The 23220-nt window shown below is 42.7% G+C and overlaps 1 protein-coding gene across 1 annotated transcript in view; it reads right to left on the reverse strand.

The window, feature by feature from the left end:
- The window catches only part of sema3b (semaphorin 3B), a 61958-nt gene that overhangs the window by 9238 nt on the left and 29500 nt on the right, over nt 1-23220 (reverse strand). Inside the window, exons 3-12 of the mRNA XM_008105030.2 lie at nt 20229-20386; nt 17113-17175; nt 8370-8489; nt 8116-8209; nt 7094-7213; nt 4937-5082; nt 3976-4090; nt 2816-2885; nt 1544-1688; nt 755-974 (exon numbers count right to left, since the gene is read on the reverse strand). Coding sequence (XP_008103237.2) covers nt 755-974; nt 1544-1688; nt 2816-2885; nt 3976-4090; nt 4937-5082; nt 7094-7213; nt 8116-8209; nt 8370-8489; nt 17113-17175; nt 20229-20386 — 1251 coding nt within the window. The remainder of the gene's footprint in view (nt 1-754; nt 975-1543; nt 1689-2815; nt 2886-3975; nt 4091-4936; nt 5083-7093; nt 7214-8115; nt 8210-8369; nt 8490-17112; nt 17176-20228; nt 20387-23220) is intronic.

Raw genomic sequence — 23220 nt, forward strand, 5'->3', positions numbered from 1 at the left:
ACTTAATGTATCAAAAGTGGGCAAGGTTAAAAAGTGTTCTCAAGTCTCTCGTGCAAGGCTTTGCTTCTGGTCTCTGCTTAACTTACAAGGATGGGAAACCTCCTAGAGCTTCATTTATATCAGTGGTTCTCAACCTGTGGGTCCCCAGATGTTTTGGCCTTCAATTCCCACAAATCCTAACAGCTAGTAAACTGGCTGGGGTTTCTGGGAGTTGTGGGCCAAAACACCTGGGGACCCACAGATTGAAACCATCAATATTGTATGTTCCCAGTCTGCTCTTGTCAATGAAATACATAAATGCTATTCAATGCATTCAATAGGTGGGCCTTCTTTGATTACCAAACCAAGCTTCATTACTTGCTGATGTTACCTTTGGTCCCCTATTCTCTGGTTATAGTAAGCATGTGTTCATTTATGTGAAGTTAAATGGCATCATGAGGAAACATGGCAGCTATCTGTGAATCTCTGTGACCATAGAGAAACAGAGAAATGATGCAGCAAATGAAATGATGGCAAGGGGACATCTTTTACACATCACACCAGTACTCTACAAACATTGCCTATGGTTGTTCCAGAATGGGTAAGGAAATCTGGTAAGGAAAATGTGGCTCATAACTCACATTGGTATGAGCAAAAGGTCTTATAAATACATATTTTCTTGACTTCTAAAGTAGGGACATCCCCTGGCAGGCAGCTTTATGGAGCATCTGGTAGAAACCTGGCCCCCATCAGAAGGAGAGGAAAGCAGACACACCTGTGCCAATGAAGAGAACATCATAATGCCCATCTGCAGCTGCTACGCGGTCCACTGCAATGCGAGTGAAGCTGTAGCCCACATTGGTTTGTAAAAAGACAGGCTTCTGGCCATGAGGCAAGACAGGGTTGTACATTAATGGGTGGTTGCGGGCAAATTGGATCACATCATCTGGGAAATCCTTGGTGGAACTGAAAGTGCCAAAGGTTTTGCTGGGACACTGAGGGGGTAGAAAGAAAAGACAGGTGAATGGGGACAGAATACCCCAACATAACAAGGTTATCTATGCCAAGAAACTCACAATTGCAGTCCTTCATGTTTTTCTGCATTGCTCACTTGCTGTTCTGGAACTTGAGCAAGTAAGTTCTTTTGGAAATATAGCACCCAACATTCCAGTAGTCATGCTAGCTGGGGGATTCTGGGTGTGGTACTCCAGCAATTAACTTTTTAAAGCTTACATTGGCACCAGTCATAACTTCAATACTTCCCGTATACTTCCATGCAGACTGTCTGATGCTCCTCTATTTTGATTTATATTTCCTTTGTTTACTGAAGCTCTTAAGTCCCACAGAATATTGGCAAAGCAGTCCAGTCTCAGTACTGCATCCTGCCCCACCTTCCCTAGTCCCTTCCCTTCCCTTATATCTATATTCCAAGTTTTCTTCTCAGCCTGATTTTATCTTTCTAGACTTCAAGTTTCTAAAGGCCTAGTTCTGTGTGTGTCCACATCTCAACAGGGGAAGAAAAATACTTTGCCCCATTTCATGTTCCTAAGTTCAATGCACGTACCATTCCTGGGCGGGGATAAGGGACACGGCCCTGGAAGGACACCCACTGGTAATTGGGCCCCTCTTTGTGAGCAAAGGGCCCCAAGAAAGCCCTGCGAATGTCATTCATGTGGTAGACGCAGACAGCAGAGCCTTTGAAAACAGTGCTGTGGGTACAGAGTAAAGAGAACCATTAGTGGAAGGATAAAGAAGCTGGGAGGAAATATGGAAGTAGCCATAGAATAAACCTCTTAAAATCCTTGAGTCAGCATGGGCACAGTCTATACTGGTTGGAGGATGTGAGGAATTGTATTCTAAAATGTAATGTTTGAAACTAGTCTGGACCCACCATGTCTGGAGAAACCTTTATTAGAAGGTCAGGTGGGAAAATACAACTTTGAGTGAAAATAAGATAAGGATGGGATTGAGAGAAAGTACTGGCATTTACTGATCTATAACCAACCAGACAGTGTTCCTAACTCTCAAGAACAGTGACAAAATTACTTTTCTGATTTATATTCAAATGCTGAAATGGAAAAAAAAGCTTTGGGTAACTAGGATTGGATAGCAAAATGAATACATATTTTTTTGACTTCTAAAGTAGGGACATCCCCTGGCAGCTCAGTTCATGCCTGGCACCAAAAACAAGTTCCTAACTTCAAAATATGATCATTGGTATTCCATTATTGAGTCTGAGTGTCCTACCATAATACATCATTATAGAACATTTATATCACCTTAAATGTTGTTGCAATGTCCTATGGAATCCTAGGGCTCGGGCTGTGGTGCAGGCTGGAGAGCAGCTGCAATGAATCACTGCAATGAATCACTCTGACCAGGAGGTCATGAGTTCGAGGCCCGCTCGGAGCCTATGTTTGTCTGTCTTTGTTCTATGTTAAAAGGCATTGAATGTTTGCCTCCATGTGTAATGTGATCCGCCCTGAGTCCCCTTCGGGGTGAGAAGGGCGGAATATAAATGCTGTAAATAAATAAATAAATAAATAAATAAATAAATAAATAGGGTTTGTAGTTTTGTGAGGCATTATTGCTATCTAGCCAACAATTCTAAGTTTCCCTCCCCATATTGCAAATCCCAGGATTCCATGAGAAGCAACCATGGCTGTTCAAGTGGAACCACTGTGCTATAATTGTGTGATGTGGAATGACTATAAGTGTACACTGTGTCCCAGCTCTGGTTAATGTTGGGATTCTTATACTAAAACAAAGTAAGGCTGACAAAAGTGAAATCTTCCTGCCCTGATGTAAGCCACTCACTGGAGAGTATTATTCTTACCTGGAGGTAGTGAAAACTGCATAAAGCAATGGGTTACGCTTTTCTCTGGTTGGGAGCAGGAAGACATCACCTGAACAGGACAGAAGATGAATGGAAATAATGATTAGCCTCTACATTTCAACCAAAACCATGGCAATGCCCTCTTCATCCAAAGGAAACAGTGATCTTCCTCAAGAGTGATTATTCTGTAATCCATTCACCAAAATCCTCAAGGAAAATAGAAATCAAGGCCCTCTCACTGTTATCTGGTGTGATTTAATAGGAACTAAGAGGTACCATAGCTATGGGTTTAAAAAAAATTAAAAATGTAGAAAATCATATTGTCAGTCTACAAGAATACAAAAATACTAGAGTTTACAACTTAGTTTTTAAAGGATCAAGCTATGATGCAGAGGTGGGAGGGGATTGGGAAGCTATACGTATTAGAAACCTATATTAAATATTAAAATTAAGAAATTATAGGTTCACATTGTTTCAAAGTAAATTGTGTTACTTGCTGAGATTTGCAAGTAGCACGAATGTGGATTTTTAAAAATAATAATTGCTGTGGAAAGAACTCTAGGTTTAGCATGAAAATATTATATAGTACTAGAACTATAATTATCTCCATCAAGCTAGTTTTTTAAAAAATACATTTGATTCTTCTAGGTCATGTTCTGAAAAATCTTCCCCGTTGACTTGGTTCTCTATGGGCACATATGTTCAGAACATTCTAGGCTAAAATCTAGACCAGAGGTGGTGAACTCATATCTGGTCAAATTGTGCCAGATGTTTTGGCCCACAACTCTCAGAATCTCTAACCAATGGACAAATTGCCTGGGCCTTCCAAAAGATGTGGCAATTCATGATACATAGAGTGGGAAGCTTCACCCCAGAAGGATCAAGTGTCTCCCTGATTGGACCACAGATCTCCCATGGTAGAGGGTTGAAGTTTCACTACTCCAGTCTAGAAAATGGGAGACATTCAATAGCTTTTAAGTTATCCTCTGTGGGAAAAATAAAAATAGCATAGGATGTATATCCTGCCTGGACAGCTTCAATATTGCTCCCTGCCCATCACTTCCTTCCTTTTTCTGTTGTGTACTGATTCCAGTGAAAGCCAGCCCCAGCAATCTCGGTCTAATTTGGCCCAGCCTAACCCAACCTCTCAAGCCACTCACGGAGTTGGTCAAAGTAGGTGTCACTCCCATCACTCCCCTGCACAGCACAGACCAGCCGGGCTTTCAGAAAGGTTGTCCATTTATTCACCAGGCTCCTTTGCCCACCCATGTCATTCTGCAAGGAGACAAAGAGACTGGTTAAAAAGCCAGCCAGACACCTCTTCCCTCTGTTACCCCACACGTCAGGGTTTTTTTCTCCTTCAGTCAGGTGTTCCAATTCAACTGGCTGTTACAACACAGCTTGATCCCCAGGAAGGCCAATTGACCCAATCAGCCCAGCAAGGGCCCAACCATGTACAAAGTAGAAAGATCTAAAAGTGGGGATGAACCTAAGAGTCAAAGAGTCCTAAAGGTAGAAGGGGATTTGCAGGTCTTCATATCCAACCTTCTGTTCAATGCTAAAGCACCCACAGCAGGTTCAGCCTCTTTTTGAAGACATCCACAGAAGGAGATCCCACCACACCACTTTAGAGGACAGATTCCATTGCTGGACCATGCTTACTCTGAATACGTTTGTTCTAATGTTCAGCCAAATTAGCCCTTCTTTTCACTTGAATTTGTTAGACCTGGTCCCACCTTGAACAGAGCTTGGGACTACATCTCCCATGATCCTCCAACCAGCATGATTAGTGCTGAAGAATTAGGGGGATTGCAGTTCAAGGATACTTATTTTTTTTACCAAGCTTTGGTGCTTTATCAGCATAGCTGAGATGAACATTCCCCTAAAGTTCTGGTAGTAAACCATCTGTCAGAAGCTTCAGGGCTTGAGACACACTACTTCTGGCCTCAAGAACCATTGCAAGCTTCTGTCCTTCTGCTGGGATCCCTCTTAGCCAAAGCAACCTCCCTCTCTTCCACACACACACCTGTATGACTAGTACCCACTGGTCCTTGCCCTCCTCCTTGCATCCACCCTCTGTCCAGGGATCCTGTTCACCCCCAGCAGGAGCAGGATTCTCACCCGGCAAATCTGGCCAATCCGGGCAAAAGTCTGCTTGCCCAGCCCTTGGGATCCCTCCACAGCCGTTTCCCGGAAGAAAAAGAAGATCTTGTCATCGTCTGGGTTCTCACTTTCTGGGATCCAGAAGACATCTACAAACTTAGGCTCTTTGATCAAAAAGAAGAGGAAAAAGGTAAGTGAAGGACAAGGCAAGGAACTGAGATTTGGAAGTGTAGCTACCACGTAGTTTATCTTCCAACTTGGCATAAATGTTGGCAATTAGCAATGCTCTCCCATACAATCTGTGCCAAGTTCTTTCAAGGGAGAAATTAGGCTCAACACAGGAGGGCTACAATCAAGCTCTCCAACATTTTCTTAATACAGTAGAGTCTCACTTATCCAACATAAACGGGCCGGCAGAATGTTGGATAAGCAAATATGTTGGATAATAAGGAGAGATTAAGAAAAAGCCTATTAAACATCAAAATAGGTTATGATTTTACAAATTAAGCACCAAAACATCATGTTATACAACAAATTTGACAGAAAAAGTAGTTCATTACACATTAAAACTATGTAGGAACTGAATTAGGATTCTCAGCATGCAAAGCACTAAGTCCATCCTTTTATGTATGTTGATGTGTGTGTGTGTGTATGTGTGTGTGTGTGAGAGAGATGGACATGTGAATACTGTGTAGAAGGCTAATTGTCCCCAGGACCCACTATTTTCATGACTGAAATCTGTGGAACTTCGTAAGGGAGAGGAGACAATTGCAAACGCAGGGCCCATCTTCCCTTTATCCACAGCAATCCAACATAATATTTTCCCCATAATCTTTGGACCACAACTCCCAGAACTGCAGCAAATGTGGTGGATTCTGGGCATTGATTAACTTCATTTTGGCAAAAGTTGACATCTCAGTCATGGCCTGTATTGTTTAACTGAACTCTTCTATTTGTCCTATGTTAGATATGCTGTAACTGCAATATTATGAGTCTACGGCCACCAACCTGATGTCATGGCTACATACAATGACAGACTCTGAGAAATATCCTCATCAACAAGAAGTCCTAAAAACATTTTGTACTGGTCACACAGACCTCAGATAAAGACTACCATATATGCATTAGATATTACTCATGCATACTTTGTCTTTGTCTGCACAACTCTGAAGTTCTACAAAATACTAAAGCTTGTAATAAACTTTATCAGTTTTGATCATTGTTGTGAATAGGTTGAACTAAAAGCAGCGCTGAGGCTTGGGAGATCTTTTGGCCAAAGTTATTGTTTGCTGTCTGTTTGTCTTTCTGTTCAGTTTTGGGGCTCATCCTAGCTTCATGTTCCACCTGGGAGGATACTGTAGGGCTGATACTTCAGTCCTACCCAACAGTTCTCTCTGCAGGAGATCTCCCTGATCTTCAAAACAGCAATATGGATCCATTAATCATAGAATCATAGAACAGTAGAGTTGGAAGAGACCTCATGGGCCATCCAGTCCAACCCCCTGCCAAGAAGCAGGAAATCGCATTCAAAGCACCCCCGACAGATGGCCATCCAGCATCTGCATAAAAGCCTCCAAAGAAGGAGCTTCCACCACAGTCTAGGGGAGAGAGTTCCACTGCCGAACAGCCCTCACAGTGAGGAAGTTCTTCCTGATGTTCAGGTGGAATCTCCTTTCCTGTAGTTTGAAGCCATTGTTCCGCGTCCTAGTCAGCAGGGCAGCAGAAAACAAGCTTGCTCCCTCCTCCCTATGACTTCCCCTCACATGAATAAAACAGAACAAAAAGGGACAAACAAAAACCCTGGGGAGGATGCCAGCGATAGATTTCCCATATTGTGTCTACTCCCTAGCAACTTATCAGCCTTCTGGCCTGTGATGGATGAGGAACCTGCCAATCAGAATCTGGCCGCTAGATGGCAGCCTTTATCAAACAGTCTCTTAGTAGCTGTGATGGCCCTAACTCTGAAGCAGAGGGGCAAAGAGTTGTCAAAACCCATAGCTTTCTCTGGCACTTAAAGGACATTTTTTCTTCTATATCCAACAATCTCTAAGCTTATATGGTTAAAAAAAGGACAACAGGAAGAGTGATTAAAAATCCCTGATCTTGCAGCCTCTGGCCCAGTTTCTGACCCTTTCCCCCCTTTTTGAGGATGCTCTCGCCAAATCCTTCACTGACCATTGAGCCATCGGGAGTCATGCTGCTCTGTACGGATGGATGGCCTGGAGCCCAGGCTGCGGAAGATGGTAAAGTCCCGGCCCATCAGATCAGTAGCCACACCGGAATAAAGCTCCTCACCTAGCCACAACAGATAAAAAAAGAAACACAGCTTTATGCATGTATTTATGAGTTGCATTTATACCTGCTTTTACCCCAGGTAAAAGCTGCATGGGTGTTTATCCCAAGAATAACAGTGAGGCAGGTCAAGCTAACATAAAGTGATTGTCTTGGGCTCACTCAGGGATCATCATAGGTACTAGATAAAGGCATAGGTAAATATCAGCTCTCCAGGTGTTTTGGACTACAACTCCCAGAAATCCCAGCCAGCTTACCTGGAGGGTCAAAGTTTGCCAGGCCTAGGCAAGAATCTTCCAACCCCCGGCCCAAGGCACCCTAGCCACTACCACACTCTTTCTTATTCTTTACATGTCTCAAAAATGTATCAACTATTCTTTAAGGTAAACCTCAAGGTTGCAAAGAAATTTATTAGAACAGGGTTGTTGTATGTTTTCTAGGCTGTATGGCGATGTTCCCAGAAGCATTCTCTCCTGACATTTCACCCACATCTATGGCAGGCATCCTCAGAGGTTGTGAGGTATTTTCTGAGTAGAGTGGGAAAAGTCAAGAGCTTAGCCTATTCTGGGAGAACCTAAAAGAAGTATCGAGTCCCTCTCTCCACAGCTTCTTTCTTTCTTGGAAATTTTCCAGGGATTGGGATCTGATGGTGCCAGTCAATGGATCACTGTTTTGAGTTGAAAAGCCTTTAGCTATCATGTGGACTTCAGAAGTGGTAGAGGACACTGTCCCACTTCTCATGTTGAAGTGAGATTCACTGGTAAGCAGAGTTTGCTTTGGTACATGCAATGGTAGTGGGGAAAACCTTTGCCTGTGGCAGTGAAGTGTCCTAGGTCAGAACTTCATAGGATGCTTCTGGTGTTATTATTAATAATCTGGAAAAGAGAGGCACATGGGTTGCTCACCTGCAAACACTGAGGCAGCCATGTGGCGTGGGTCATAAGGGCTCTTGCCTTTTCCATCCTCCAAGCTCTTAAAGTCCAGTTTAAATACAGCATCCTAGAGAAGGAAAAAGGCAAAAGTAAACATGTCTACAAGAAGAACCTGACAGGAGAGTCTGGGAATTTTTATTTCTCCAGCCTCAGCCTTTCCACATCTCAGGACTTCCCTCTCCCCTGCATTTCTCTTCACTTGATGAAACTCTTACTCCCAGACTTACCTCCACACGCTGCCCAACTTCTACAAAGCCACAGATGGGGTGAAAGGCCCCAGTGCCACAGGCATACAGGTGTGTACGGTTGTAGAGGTGCAGAATCTTGACAAAGTTCATGCACTCGGCCTGCAACATGAAGCAAGAACAGCAACTGTTTCATTGTAAATCCAGGATGTGATTTTCTGGCTTATTCAAAAGAAACTGTAAAGTAAAATGGAAAGAAAGATGGGTGGATGGGCATGGAACTAAATATATAGACACAACTATAGTGCTTTTATTTAACTTTAACTGCCATGGCTCCATCCTAAGGAATCCTAAGATTTGTAGTTTAGGGGTGGAAATGTAGAATCCTCTGACAAAAAGCATGAACAAGTTACAAATCCCAGGATTATAGAGAATGGAGCTCTGGCATTTTAGTGGCATTGAGGTGTTATAACGGTGTTGTGTGACTGTTATATACCTGGGCTTCATCAGCAGAGCAACCAAAAAGGGGAGCCAAGGGTTTGGATGGCTGTCAGAAAAACGAAGCTAAAAAGAAAAGATGATTTCTCAATTCCTGGCCTATTACATTCCATCTCCAGACTCTGTCCAAATGACTATTTCAGATGTGCATCCTCCTCCTTGCCAGAAAGGAGGAGAGAAAACTGGGAATAGAGAGGGAGAGGGCATAGAAAGTTGCCAAAAGCAGTGTGCAAGATTGCTTGCCCCCAGGTGTTGGCATGTGCTATGTCAGTCCTATTCTTGCTCCCAGGCATCCTCCTATGGCATTGCTGAAATACCAGAGCCTGTGGGAGCCTCTCTTTGCATTCAGGACTGTGCTATATTTCCACTCTGGGTGGGTGGGAATAGCAGGTGCCATGATATCCGCGGCTGATGGGAATCCTTGTATTTTACCACCACTTTCTTTCAACAGTAGAGGGCACTGTTGCAAACAGAGGGTCTACAGAACAACATGCCTCACCCCAGTAAGTTTGGAGGGCAGAGAGATTCCACCAAAAGACACAGACTCCCGTTCAACCACCCTGCTTCAGTTTGTTTTTCCTGCAAAGCATGATGCAGGGTCAGAGGATGAACATCTGTGTGACTTGCTGCTGAGCACAATTAGCTGCCGACAAATCACTTCTGCCTGGACAGCTCATTAAAAAGTGGCTGACTCATCAAATGTCTGGAATAACTCAGGCAGAAGGGACACCTTCTCCATGATAAATGGGCAAGAAAAGGAGGTGCATGAAAAAATGATATTTTTGAACGATGACTTTCAGAATCCTTCATCCAACACAACTATACTAGGGGAAGGATTCTGGGAGTTTTAGTCAAAAAAACTTAGAGCAAGCATGGAAGGTGAGAAAATCAAAGCTCCAACATGCAGAACCCTATGGCAGCCCATGTTTTTGGGGGTGGGGTAGGGGGATTTGTTCAGGGGGGCTTGCCTTTGCCTTCCCTGGAGATTGTAAAACAAAAGTGACTTCACTCAGTGAGTTTCCATGGCTAAGCACCTCTAAACTATCCTGGCTTGCAACAGATCTCTATGCTGCCCTGGAACTCCCACTTTCCTTTGACTTTGGGAATTAAGCAGGATGAGGCCTGGTTATTATTTTTTATTATGGAAAACCATCTTTGTGGCAGAGCATCATTCCTGTCATTTGGAGCTGAAAACCTCAGGCTTGCGGGACCAAGGCTTTTAAGCAGCTGCCCATGTTCCTAGGATATGAGTGGTGCAGAGGTTTCTCCTCTTGATCTTTTTTGTTGTTGAAGGCAAGCTCAAAAGGAGCAGCCAATGCAAACAAGGGCTGAAGGGAACTGAATGGAAGGCTGGCTCCCCAAGGACCCACTTTGCACGTGGCCATCAATCACATGGCAAACACAGCCATAGCAGCAAGCAAATATATATTTCAGGCAGCAAAGGAGGAAGAAAGCACAGAGTCAGTGATGTTTAGAGAGATGCTCTTTTCAGTCCTCTGCATCACCCTGAAACAGCTTCAGGGCAATGGGCACATTGCATGTGTGTGTGTACTGTGGAAATAGACTCCTAGTTCCACAGATGGACAGCAGTGAAGCAAGAAGCTGAAATGGGCCTCGTAATTGTAATGCTATGATTCCACTTTAATTTCCATGGTTCCATCCTAGGGAATCCTGTGATTTGCAGTATAAGGACAAGTAGAATTCTTGGCCAGAGAGCTCAAGTGCTGCACCAAACTACAAATACCAGGATTCCACTGAATGAAGCCATGGCAATTCAAACACAATCACAACACTCTTAACTGCATAGTTTGAAAGAGCCCCATGTCAGTGGAGATGGAGAAGCCACTCCAGGTTTTAGCTGGAATTTCAAAGGATCTGTTCAAGATGTTGCTCCTTATGTCCAAAATGTCAACAACTTAGGCAGTTGCTTTACATTGCAGATAAAAAATCCAGGAGTAGATTCCTTGCCTGCTGAAATAGAAGCCATCAGCTACTATTAAAAGTACTCCATGAACAGAAAGGAAAGGCTGGATCTTTCCCATGGTTTTGTATTGCTTTCCCCCATAGGCACACAGTTTGGACTGAAGCATTTTATTTTCTCCTCTTCAATGCTGTTACAACAGCAGTACAAAAGCAACAGTGGTGCTGAATAAGGCAACATAATGTTCCTGGGCATCTTGAAATAGACAATATTCTACAATATTAAAAGTTACAGAAAATATTAACATGGTGTCATTGCTGACAATGGGCATCGGCACAAAATCACTCTGAACAGGAAAGAAAGCTTAGATGAATTGTAAGAGAGAGAGGTGTGGAAGAGTCTGAGAAGAGCATATATAATTGCATCCAGACTAATCATGAGATGGTTTATTGGTTCCTGGTGCTTTTGAGAAGCAACCATTCTGAGCCCAATAAGGGAAGAAGAGATGAATAATCCTTTCCCCCACCAATCATTTCCCCTTTAACTGGCAAGGAAGGATTTAGTTTGGCTGTGTTTGGAATCCCTCACCCAAAACAAAGAACTAGGAAATCCTCTAAAATTAACCACAACCCTCCTTCTCCCTTCTGTTAGTCTGCAGTCATATTCACAACCAGCAGCATCCATGTGTCCATGAGTTTTGCACTCATTTGTCTCTACTATGCAATCAAGCTTTTTTCATTTGGAAAAAAAACATCCATATCCAAGGCTTTCTCTTTGGACCTGGAGTTACTGACTTGGACTCCTGATAGCAAGCATTCTCATTTAGGTCAAAGTGAACTGAAATCTAAGAAGAGGGACAACGTTCAATATACACAAAGGGCTTGGCTTCCCTTACCCCTTTGGGCTGTCCACCTGCCTAGCTAATGAGAAAGGAAAATGAGCCAGACACAAACATGAATGGATCAATGCATCAGGGGTGGGGAAGATGTTACAACCTAGTTGTCTGAGCACCTCTCCCAGAGGCTGAACCAGTAAACTTCTGCAGAGCTCCTCCCTGCCCCTATCTCTGTCAAGCCATCTATCACAGCGATGGTAAGTCCTAGGGAAGGATAATGCGGCCAATGACCCTTGTGGCACAGTTTAGAAGGCTGCAGCTGGGAAGCACTTTGGGAGACTGTGCTTTTCACACCACACAAAATGAATTAGGTCAAGTTACAGGTTAAGTCTAGGTTCAGTGATAGTGCACTGTACTTTGCATGCAAATGGCTCTGTGGTCAATCATTGGCACAGACAAAGGAAAACCTATAGCCTATACAGGGGGCATGTGGGCCTTCTGATTTTGTTGGACTGCAGTTCCCATTATTCCCAAGTGTAGCTATGCTGCCTAGGGATGCTTGGCACTACCACCACATGCTCCCCTTGCTTGGTCTTGGCAATAGCTAACAGTGCATACCAATGAGAAAGGTATACAGCAAAAGCAGGCCACACACAGGGCACTCAAGATGAGTTTAAAAAAAGAACTCTAGCCAAATATACAAAATGTGCATCAAGTTCATGGTAGGGCCATTTTATCTACACAGAAAAATATATCCTAGTTCATCCAACCTAACTTCAAAATTCACCACATTTCTTTTCCTATCACACTCCCCTAATAGTACTTTCAGCTCTTTTTCTCTCACTGGGCTCTTTGCTGCAACTCCCCTATCTCCTCTTCATTAACATTCTTATTCATCCAGAGTGTGAGAGGTTGTGATCTTGCCATAATACTTAACCTCAACACTCTGGCGCCAAATCTGTAGTGTTGAATTTAAAAGAACATCCACCGTAGAGGGCTGAGCTCTGAAAAATGGCTGGACACTTTCCTAGTCCTGTTAGCATCAGCATGATTCTCCCTTCAAGAGCCTGGAATGGGGTGAGCGCACCATGTGGCCCATGATCCTTTCTTCACAGCTGAAGAAATATTGGGAGTTGTGCACCCCTCCAATAATAATTGCCCTGCTTCTGAATCATTTGCACAGCAAAATAGAAGAATGTTCTTATTGTTTCTGTTCCACAATGGAGTACACTGCCTTCGAGTGTGCTTGAGTCTCCTTTTTTTGGAGGTTTTTAAACAGAGGTTGGCTGGCCATCTGTCAAGAGTCCTTTGATTGAGTATCCCTGCATGGCAGGGGGTTGAACTAGATGGCCCTTGGGGTCTTTTCAAACTCTAGGATTCTATTATTTCATTTTCTGCAGATGCCTCTTATGTAAGATTTGCTCTCAGAGTGAAGCTCAGCTATGGCACTCAAATGAAAAGGCATGAAATCAGGGAGAATCTTATTAACCTATGAATCAGACTTGCTTGTTGCAAAAATTACCGTACTCTGATATTGAATTGGGTGCAAGAAGGTGGCACTTACATGATCATAAACTGCAATCATGGCAGGCCCTAACATTAAATAGTCAGACTGATAGCAACTCAAGTGGAATTTACTGGGGTATTCAAGGTGCTAAATCCTATCCAGTGGGATTTATTTAGCTTTGGGATTTGTGCACTTCTACAGTAGATGAGGCTGTTGTCCATTTGTTCATTTGCCTCAGGCAGCCAAATGTATTAGGTTGTCACTAGCTGTTTTCTTTCTCTTATACTTACACACATACACACATGTGTATGTGTGTGTGTGTCTTCTCCAGAACAACTACTGAGTTTTTAGCCACTGGACAAGCAAGTCTCAATTCACCCACCTACCTACTGCCAAACAGGCCTGGCGTAAACAAGCCTTGGTGGAAACTGTCACATCCCACTATCATCACTGCTGAGCCAGCCTAGGAAGACAAACAACTTTGGGACTCTGTTTTCCTGCCCTTTTGCCCTGATGGATAAAGCAGGCTGAATATTGAGAGCTGTTGACAGGAGGAGAAAAAGAAGTCTGGGATCCTTGACAGAGAGAAATGTCAGGCTACTATTGCTTTTCACAGCCAGCAACCAAAGCTTCCCTGCCAGCTGTTTCCAGGTCATCTACTTTGATTTTTGCTCACTAGAGAGCAAGGTGCTGGCTTCCCAATCCACCTACACCAGGCTTTGGAGAGCTTAGCTCTGAAGCAAAAGAATGGAGTCAGGTGGGGACTGCCACAATACGACACTATGCCCAGTGTTAGGTTCTTGAGTTTGCCAAGGGAATGGTGGTGATGTCTCTGAGTCATTAGGCCATTCTGCTACATCTGGAATAGCCCACTGCACCACCTGCAAATGGAGTTGGAGAAGCTGATCTACAACAGGTAAGAAAAAGTGGGAGCCTATGAAAGGACCTGGCATGGACTCTTGATGTCCAAGGAGTCACCTGCTGTTGCTATGCATTATATTTCTATTCCGCTTTTCCCCAAGGAACTTAAGAAAGCCTACTTAATCTTCCTCTATATTAATGTCTTACCACAACAACTCTGTGAGGTAGGTTAGGGTAGAAGTTCAGCTGAGAGAGACTGGTCCAGAGTAGTTCAAGCAGCTGTGTTTAAACCTAGGTCTCACCAACCTTCATCTAATACTCTGTCAGGATGGTTCTAACTTGTGATGTTTTGTATAATGTTTGTTTTTGACAGTTGGTGTATGTCTATACAGGCCCATTTTCTTCTTCTTCTTCTTCTTCTATACATTGAGTTATTTTATGCTGTTATTTTTACATTTTATTTTAAACTTGTTTGGATGATAGGAAGAAGAGGATAAACTGTTGAGAAATAGGGGCAAAGGGTGGTGTGGGTTGTCTATGCACATCAATAAAACAACTTGTTCAGTAAAATGTTAATACCAAAGACAAACAATATGATGTGGGTAGCTTTCATGCTAACATTGTTCCTGGTTACTCCACAATCCAATGCCTTCCGAGAAAATCCATAGTTTCAGTAATCCTGGGCTTATCATTCAGACCTCAGTTTCTTATGAGCAAAATAAAATCTGTAGCTCACAAGTGGAGCTGATCCAATTCATATGGCTGTATTTCAGACAGAGGCTGAGGAGAGAAGAGTTCTTCTTTTCAAAACACCAAAGGTCGCAGGTTGGACACTGGCTTTCAGAAACACTTGGGAACCACTAACTGCATAGGGAACCTCCCCATACTGATGTGCTGGATTTGTTGTTGTGTGCCTTCTAGTTTTTTCTGACTTATGGACAGAAACATGGGAATTTCTTGAAATGGTTTATTCAGAGGTTCCTTTGCCATTCCCTTCCTCTAAGACTGAGAGACTGGGACTTGATCAAAGTTTCTGTGCCAGAACACAGAAGGGAAGCATGTGGGAGAAAGTAATATCTTTTCCCCTTCAGCCTGATGAATGGGGGAAATTCAGCCAGAGGAAATGCATCCAGGCACAATTGCTGTGGGGACTGAAGTGAGCTGAGGCAGGGGGGTATCGATTGTGGACTCTAGATACATTGAACCAGCACATGCAACTCCTAAATTCCAGCTACAATCTCTTTGCTAAGGCCCTTGAGCTTGTGTTGCTTCCTGACAGCTTGGGAACTCAGCAATCCCTTCTTATACTTTCCATGCATCCACAGCAGCGATGGTCAATTTACAGCCCTCAAAATGTTACTGCATTTCCCATCAGTCCTGAGTTTTAGGTCCAACGGAAAAACTAAGAGATCAGGTGTTGAACTATAAAAAAATCAATTGATAACGTCTTAATCCAGTCTAGTCACTTTTCCAGTTGCTATGCTGTACTAATGGAAGATCACTCTAGTCCAAGTTATCTCAAGACAATAACTGTCCCACAGATAAGGAAAACATTTAGTGACTTGCACTTCTGGGCAATGTCAACCTTCGTTTTGACTGGCAGATATCAGAAATCCCTGTGACCCAGAGGGAATGTGTGTGTCGAGTTGGCAAAAATTGAGGATCTCCTTTACTATATCTTTTCTTGATCACTGCAATTCCCCCAGGCAAAGATTTTTATCTTACTACCTGACAGTTCTGGTGGATGACCCAATACAGAAAAAAGTAGTTTTACTCAGTGATCAGAGCCTAATAAGGCAGTCTGCTTTGATCTTGTGACAAGAAAAAATTGAGAGAGCCTTGTGAAAACACATCAGTCTTACTGCATACTCTAAACTGTTTTATTTCTGCTTTGTATTAGCCATATCTATTTTGGGATATTTGACAGCCACCTGGATGACCAATGTTTTAAGGGCCCAGGAAGCCAACAATTTGTAAGTATTTTTTTTAGTATGAATTCTTTGTGGATATGTTTATCTAGATCTGTCGCATATATTTTATCTGTTTGTATTTTAATATGATCAATATGCATGACTTTGGTCACAAAAGAAGGCATGAAGTAGTGAGGGATCAGGGGCAGGACACTAACAATAGCAGCAAGGTTTATGGTTTGGCCACCTCTACAGTGGGAGCCAGCATGACATAGTGGTTTGAGCACTGGACTAGGATACTGGAGACCAGAGTTCAATTCTTTGTTTGGCTATGGAAATTCACTGAGAGACTTTGGGTGAATGACATACCCTCAGCCATAGAAAATCACAAGATAGCATTGCCTCTGAAATGATTTAAAGGCAGACAACAACTTCTGCAATGCTGGTGTACAAAGTTATACTGGAACTTTAATTGGCATTATAGACAGCAACCAACCAACATCAAAGGGATATGCTGAAATCTTTTGGTGCTCTTCAGGCTGGTCTGCTTTAAACACCATCAAGAGGAACATTGGCCTCTTGTCTGATCCAGGCCCAAATTGCCCTCCCCCCCCCCACAGAAACAGAGATTCAATGGTTACTCTGTAAAACCAAGTAAGAAAAAGGTTTCTCACAATGCTTACATTTCCAAAGCTGTGCCTTTTCAAAATGAGTTACAACCAATACATCCAAGGCTGTACTCTGATGGTGGCCCTTAGTTATCAAAGACCATCTAAGTGTGTCCTGTTTCATCTCTACTCCTGCCAAAGGATGGTGGGAACCTTCTCCTTATCTCTTGGAAGGTCAGGATGGGTCACAGCACAGCAGGAATCTCTAAGTGCATCAAATAGTCTTTCCACATCAACTTTACTCCTCCACAACAGTGGGAGGGAGAGATCACAGGCCTGGGACTCAATGGTACTGTTGGAAAGGCAAGCTAAGGGTAAAATATTCATGTTTGCCTCAAGTGGATAGACTCATGTCATCTTTAATAGCAAGAGAAGGTCATGGGTGAATAAGAGAGAGGGAAGCTCCCACAGCACATCACAGTCCATCAGTATGATGATGTTGCTGTGTACATTCTGGAAGCCACTAACCTGTCTCATATTTCCCAGTGCTTTATCTTGTCTTTGCTTTGCCCTCTGGATCATGCATGAATTGAGCAGAGGATTATCCCTCTCCCTAGCCACTCCCCATCCTAATGGGCCACTTACGTTTATGTCTTTTCCTGCCCAGTTGCATTCTTCTCTCCATTCCACTGGAGCTGGCCAATAAATCTGTGGGAGTAAAACAAGGCAGATCATTGACATTGACATAGATTAATGAGGCTTTCCAGCTCTGTTGTTCATCTCACTTGATGTTAGTCAAATACTATATAACCCCTAGTAAGATCAAGCCCCTGCCTGTAATGTAATGCAACATAACACTGCTGGATTCCCTTTGTCATGGCCCATTGTCCCTGTGCTATTTAAGCACTGTAACAGGATGGGACACAGAACAGTGTGTGACAACTACAGTGGTTCCTCTGGATGAATTGTAAGGCTCATGTTCCAAGCCCAGGACTAAGCAGGTGAATACCTTGCATACCAAAGGTCATCCCAACTGATTTGCTTCAATTGATTGATATATTTATGGATCACCTTTTGGCATAAGACCATCCAGGAAGTATGCAAAGCAAATATTAAAACAATTTTAACAGCAACAAAGATTAAGAACAGATCTAATAAAATCTCATGAGGAGTACAATAAAATCAGGCTTGGTCTGTTGTTTAAAAAAACAACAATCAAGATAAACATGTATTTATCATAGACATGAAATTGATGGCCAGTTCTGCAACTAGGTTCTGCTACACATAAAAATAGCCCCTATCAAATATCCATGAATTTTCCCATTTAAAAAACTATCATAAATTCAGTGGAAATAATTATATATTTCATTAAAAGGAGAAAATGAAACTAAAACATTATCAAGCATCTTATTTTATTTCTGATAACAGCTTACTAAAAATTGCACATTTTCCCTACATTGGATGGACAGAAGTTGAGGTTTTAAAAGTTTAAATGTGAGAAAAAGCAAGCATGTATATGTTTGCCCACCTCTACTTGTCTCACAATACCCATCAACTTGCACTTTTCTTGTGTTTAGAAGCATACACTATGTATGCTATGTACGCAGGCATTTGAAGAATAAGCATGTGTTGGCTTCGACTCGGTCTGAATTACGGCTCTTGTATAACGTCTGGTGGATGAAAGGCATAAGCACTTTGCATTGTTTTAAACTTTGTATATTGTATTTTATGACTATTTTATGACTATTTTATGATTGTTTTAACTGTTTTAATCATTTTAGTTTATTTTATATCAGTGTAACGGCATCAATTGCCACTTGTAAGCCGCCCTGAGTCCCCTCGGGTGAGAAGGGCGGGGTATAAATAATTGAAATAAATAAATAAATACAATAGGATATTTGAGGAAAACTAGACTGTCAGCATCACCAACATGATCCCAGTTTTAGGGAGTGTGGCTTACATCTACTGTTGATCAAGCTTGAACCCAAGAAGACACTTGAAGCAATCACATCTTTCTGGTGCAGAAAACAACTTCTGTTTGTACCTCAACCTTAGTTTTTTATCCTGTTTTCCAGAGTTTCCAGAGCCTTTTTGGATTCTAACTTACACAATTGTCCAGTCTGTATTGTCAGTTGTGATTCTGGTTGAGGGATTCTGAGGGTTGTATTCCAAAAAAAGACAACTTTCCTAAACTGTAGTGTGCCTGCCCTGCAAATGGGAACAATGGGAGCACTTTGGTGTTCCATGGTAGAAAGAGGGTGCTCTACAGGGGTGTTACTGGAAATAAGAACCAGATGGTCCCATACATCAAACAACTTAGGAAGCAGTAATGTACCAGTTATTTAGTGTGAATGGTATCCTATGTTACTAACTGGGAGCAAAGCTCTGTATGTACTGCAGACATCAAAGGTAAGTCAGAAGATCGGGCATTTAACCATCTGTCTTGCGACACGGCGAAGGAGCAAAGGACAGAACTGGAGTCGTGTTCTGTTGTCCACCAGCTTTACATGACAAAAAAAGAAAAGAAAGAAAGCCCCCCCCCCCAGAGCAAGAGGTCAGTGGAGGAGGCTCCATTGTGTCCCCAGAATGTTTCCCCTGCTGGGCTTGGAATGCAGCCTCCATTTGCAACCAGCGGTGAGGGCACCAGCAGACTCAAGCCACCCTCTGTCCTGTTTCAGTAAACAGGGAGGTTTTATTATACGAGATTTCACGGAGGAGTCTGGAATGCAGGACCTGTTGTCATGACAAGCAGAAAGCCCTTTCCATATAGGAAAAGGAGTCACTGGAGACTCCAGGGCAGAGAAGGGACAGAGAAAGGATGGACACAATCATCCAGCTTGTTAAATAATTTTTCCTCTTTATTTATTTTTTAAAACTTCTATACTGCCACTCAATATATAATTCCCAGGATGGTTAAAAGTAAAAGGTTTGAATTTTAGAGGTGATACTTTGGACAAATCTTGAAATGGCATGATTCATTGAAATCAATTATAATGTCTGGTAAAGTTGGAGGTAGTAGGAAAAAGGAAGCAATAGTATAGATAGATCAATTCAGTAAAGCAGGCCAAGACTACTCTGAATTTGCAAGACTTGAACAGGGCTCTTGATTAAAAAAGGAGGGGGGAATTCTCTCAATTAAAGGACTATGATAAGAGAGCGATATGGTGCAGTGATTTGAGCATTCATGGAGGCCAGGGTTTGAATACCTCTTTAGCCATGGAAACCCATTAGGTGACTTTGGGCAGGATACACTGTCTCAGCCTCAGAGGAAGGTAAAAGCAAATTCTCTCTGAACGAATTTTGCCTTAGGACATTAAGGTTTGCCTAAGGATTTCCATATGTCAGAAATGAAGGCAAACAATAATAGAAGTAAAAATTGGCTTGATGATAAATAACATAAACAACAGATTATCTGGAAGCTCGGCACATTTTTTCCAAGCTAGGTTAAATAACCGCTGCCCACTCCCCACAAATGTATTCAAACACATTTGGGATGGGCAGTCCAGCAGGAAAGCTGAGTGGCAGGCAAAGTACTTGGAGCCAAAACACCAAGAAGCCAATTCTAAATAAGGCAATGGTGGGAATCATTTGTACCTCCAGATGTTATTGGATTGCAACTCCCAGAACTAATTTCCACTGCCATTCCATAACATCCCCCTGTGACTCCCATTCCAGAATTAAGGGGTGCGTGGTTTAAGAAAGGGAAGGGGTGGCTTTGTAGGCCAGAGGTTCCCTATGGCAGCAGTCCAGATATTCATTACCTTCTTGTCCTGCTTGCTGATGTTGTCTAAGCTCAGGGATGCCAGGTAGTTTTTCCCACCCACAAAAAGCCGCCCTCTTTCTTCGTCCAGTAACAAGGAATCATAGCAGCAGGAGCGTTCCAACTCATAGGTACGTAGTCCATGACGCCCCGGTAGATCTGGAGAGCAAAAGGACAGAAGGAGGATGTTTGAAAATTGCTAAGCGCAGAGGTGTTGGCATTTTACACAATGTACTGTTTACATTCTTAGAAAAAGGCAAGCCAGGGAGACTTAGCTGGAGCCAACAGAATATAGCTCAAGCAAAGATATGAATGTAAACAATCCATAATTAATTCATGTTTTTGTAATTGGTTTTAATGGTTACAGATTTCCTTTGCCTACAGAAAGAGGAATAGAGTCATAAATGTTAACATAAACAAGCAAAACCAAGGGCTGTCAAAGGAGCTCATTCCCACATATGTGAATTCCAAGGGTATCCTGATGTACATAAGGAAGTGACTGTCCTTGTACAGACTTCTAATGTTCTTGTACTGCAATGGAAAGTCTGTTACTGGGTTGTTGTGCATTTTTGGGGCTGTATGGCCATGTTCCAGAAGCATTCTCTCCTGACGTTTCGCCCACATCTATGGCAAGCATCCTCAGAGGTTTTGATGTCTGTTGGAAACTAGGCCTCACAATCTCTGAGGATGCTTGCCATCTGTCTGTCACTTTGATCAGCAAGCCCACGAGGCAAGCAAAAGAGTTTGTCCAACATTCTCTGAGAGATAAGGCAATGTTCAAGTTGTGACTCTATAGATTACCTTTATGTGACTATTCAAACTGGTGCTCCTTTCTAGGCCCCTGAGTTCTTCATTCACATCCCTTTGTTTCTTCAGACTGAAGGTTTCTCAGGGCAGCCATTAAATGCCTTTGCAATTAAAAACTCTTGTCATTTGAAATCCCCCCAAACCTGAGCCAAAATTATGCATTCATTTTGCATGTTTAAAAACAATATATTTTTTACAACATTCACAAAATGAAGCAATGAAGATTGCAAACCAGAATTTCTATTAACCCCCCCCCCCCCCCGCCCCCGCAAGCAAATTCAATATTCTCAAATCACCCCAAACCACCAAAGTTTTGCAATCATTTTGTAGTGTTTTACAATGAAAGCCCTATGAATGAGAACAGGCACCTCAGCTCAGAGTTCCTAAAGATGATCCCAAATAAGATGTTGCCTGATTCACTCTAAACCTGTGCCAAAGTTGTGTAGTAGTTTTGCAACATTTTGTGATAAAACAAACATTTGGCAAGACTCCATTAAGTCTCTACCACTTTGCAGTACCCAGGTTCATGTATTTTAGCTTTAGAAGGCCAGTGTGGGGAAGCCTTCATATTCCAGTGAAGGCTGCCATTGGGAAACATAGGGAGTGGCAGCCAGGATCTGGAAACTCTTGCATGCCGCTTGCAGATTCAAGACTTGTAACAGGAACATAATCTCAGCATTACATGAACACACTCTTAACTGTGTATGGTTCAAATAGTTTGCAGGAAGGAGGCGGTGGGTAGGTAGAGAAAACCAATGCCTACCTACGTCAGATGCCCTCCTGCAGGACACCCCCCTTTAAAGACCCCCGATTGGTCCGGCCAGCTTTAACAGGTTACCAGCCTCATCAGCAACATGACATTAATCTCCCAGCACAACAGGCATCTGGATAGAGAAAGGGCTTTTTCTCTCCCCATGGAGCCTAATCTGCTTTCGGCAGCAGAAACAAATAAAGCATTGTGGGGAAGTGAAGGAGAGTGGCTGACAGGGGAGCAATCTACCCCTTAATGAGTTAATGCCTTTGAGAGAGTGTGTATAGGTCCATAGGGAAGTCACTGTCAGGTCAGGCTCACTGTCTTGTAAGCACTGGGTTTCAGAACCTTTAGGTCCAGAAACACCACAGCTTTTGGACGAACTCCCAGAACATCCACAATAGGTTCACTTATGGTCTTCTACATCAGATATCACTTGAAGACTCACAACAATAATGATTATAACTACATGTTTCACATCTGAGGGTAGATTTGAACCTAGTACTACACTATTACTGCTATATTATAATAGGCTTCCAATATTTTTCTTCCAATATTTTCCTTATCCCATTTTTGATTTAAAAGGAGCTTTGGCTGTCACATCCCTGGAATTATCAATGAAAGCTTATCGGGATGGCAGCAAACACTAGTACAAACAAAACTTGAATGAGCTCATTGACTTTGACCTTTAAAAGCTATAGATCTCTTTTAATTTGCATATAAACTGGCATGCTGCTTTGCACCTGACCAGCATAGTTATTCCACCTGTTATGTTTACATTTTCACCTCCAGGCCAATCCCTAACTGTTCTGTGGGAGAAATATAAAGTGCATGGAGGGGAGGGAGAACCCATGCAAGAATGAGTCAGGAAGGCAAGAAAGAGTACCTCTGCAAAAAAAAAAAAACAAAAAAAAAACTGGCTTTTATTCACTGACTCTCTGCAAAGGACTGGGTTGTGTTGTGTTGTATCCCCGACATGAGCTCTATTAAGAATAAGAAACCTCTCAACAATCCTGATTTGGTGGGGACAGTCCTCTGTCATCCACCTTTTCAGTTGTTTTCAGTTCCTCTATCTCCCTCCTATTTTTCTTGGTCCTCAGCTTGTTTCATTGTCAAAACTGAGTTCAAAGTGCAAAAACAGTTTGTTTTCAATTAGCAGCAGGAGAAGAAAGCAAGATGGGAGATTGCCCCTTCCTCCTTACAGGCCACACGGGCTTAGCTGAGATGCCATTCCATGGTCAGCTGGGAGCAGCTGTGATGACATGGAAGTTGAGATGATGGTGAAATGAGGCCAATGTGGGCCTAGCTGAACTGTATGGATAACAACATGATGCCACACAGAGCTTGACTGAGTGTGTCTGACCTCAGGTGGAGTGGCCAATGTAGATTTGCCCAACAATTCAGTAGATCCTTGGTATTTGCTGGATTCCAAGAC

Source organism: Anolis carolinensis, chromosome 2, assembly GCF_035594765.1.
Source record: "Anolis carolinensis isolate JA03-04 chromosome 2, rAnoCar3.1.pri, whole genome shotgun sequence".
NCBI classification, from domain to species: domain Eukaryota; kingdom Metazoa; phylum Chordata; class Lepidosauria; order Squamata; family Dactyloidae; genus Anolis; species Anolis carolinensis.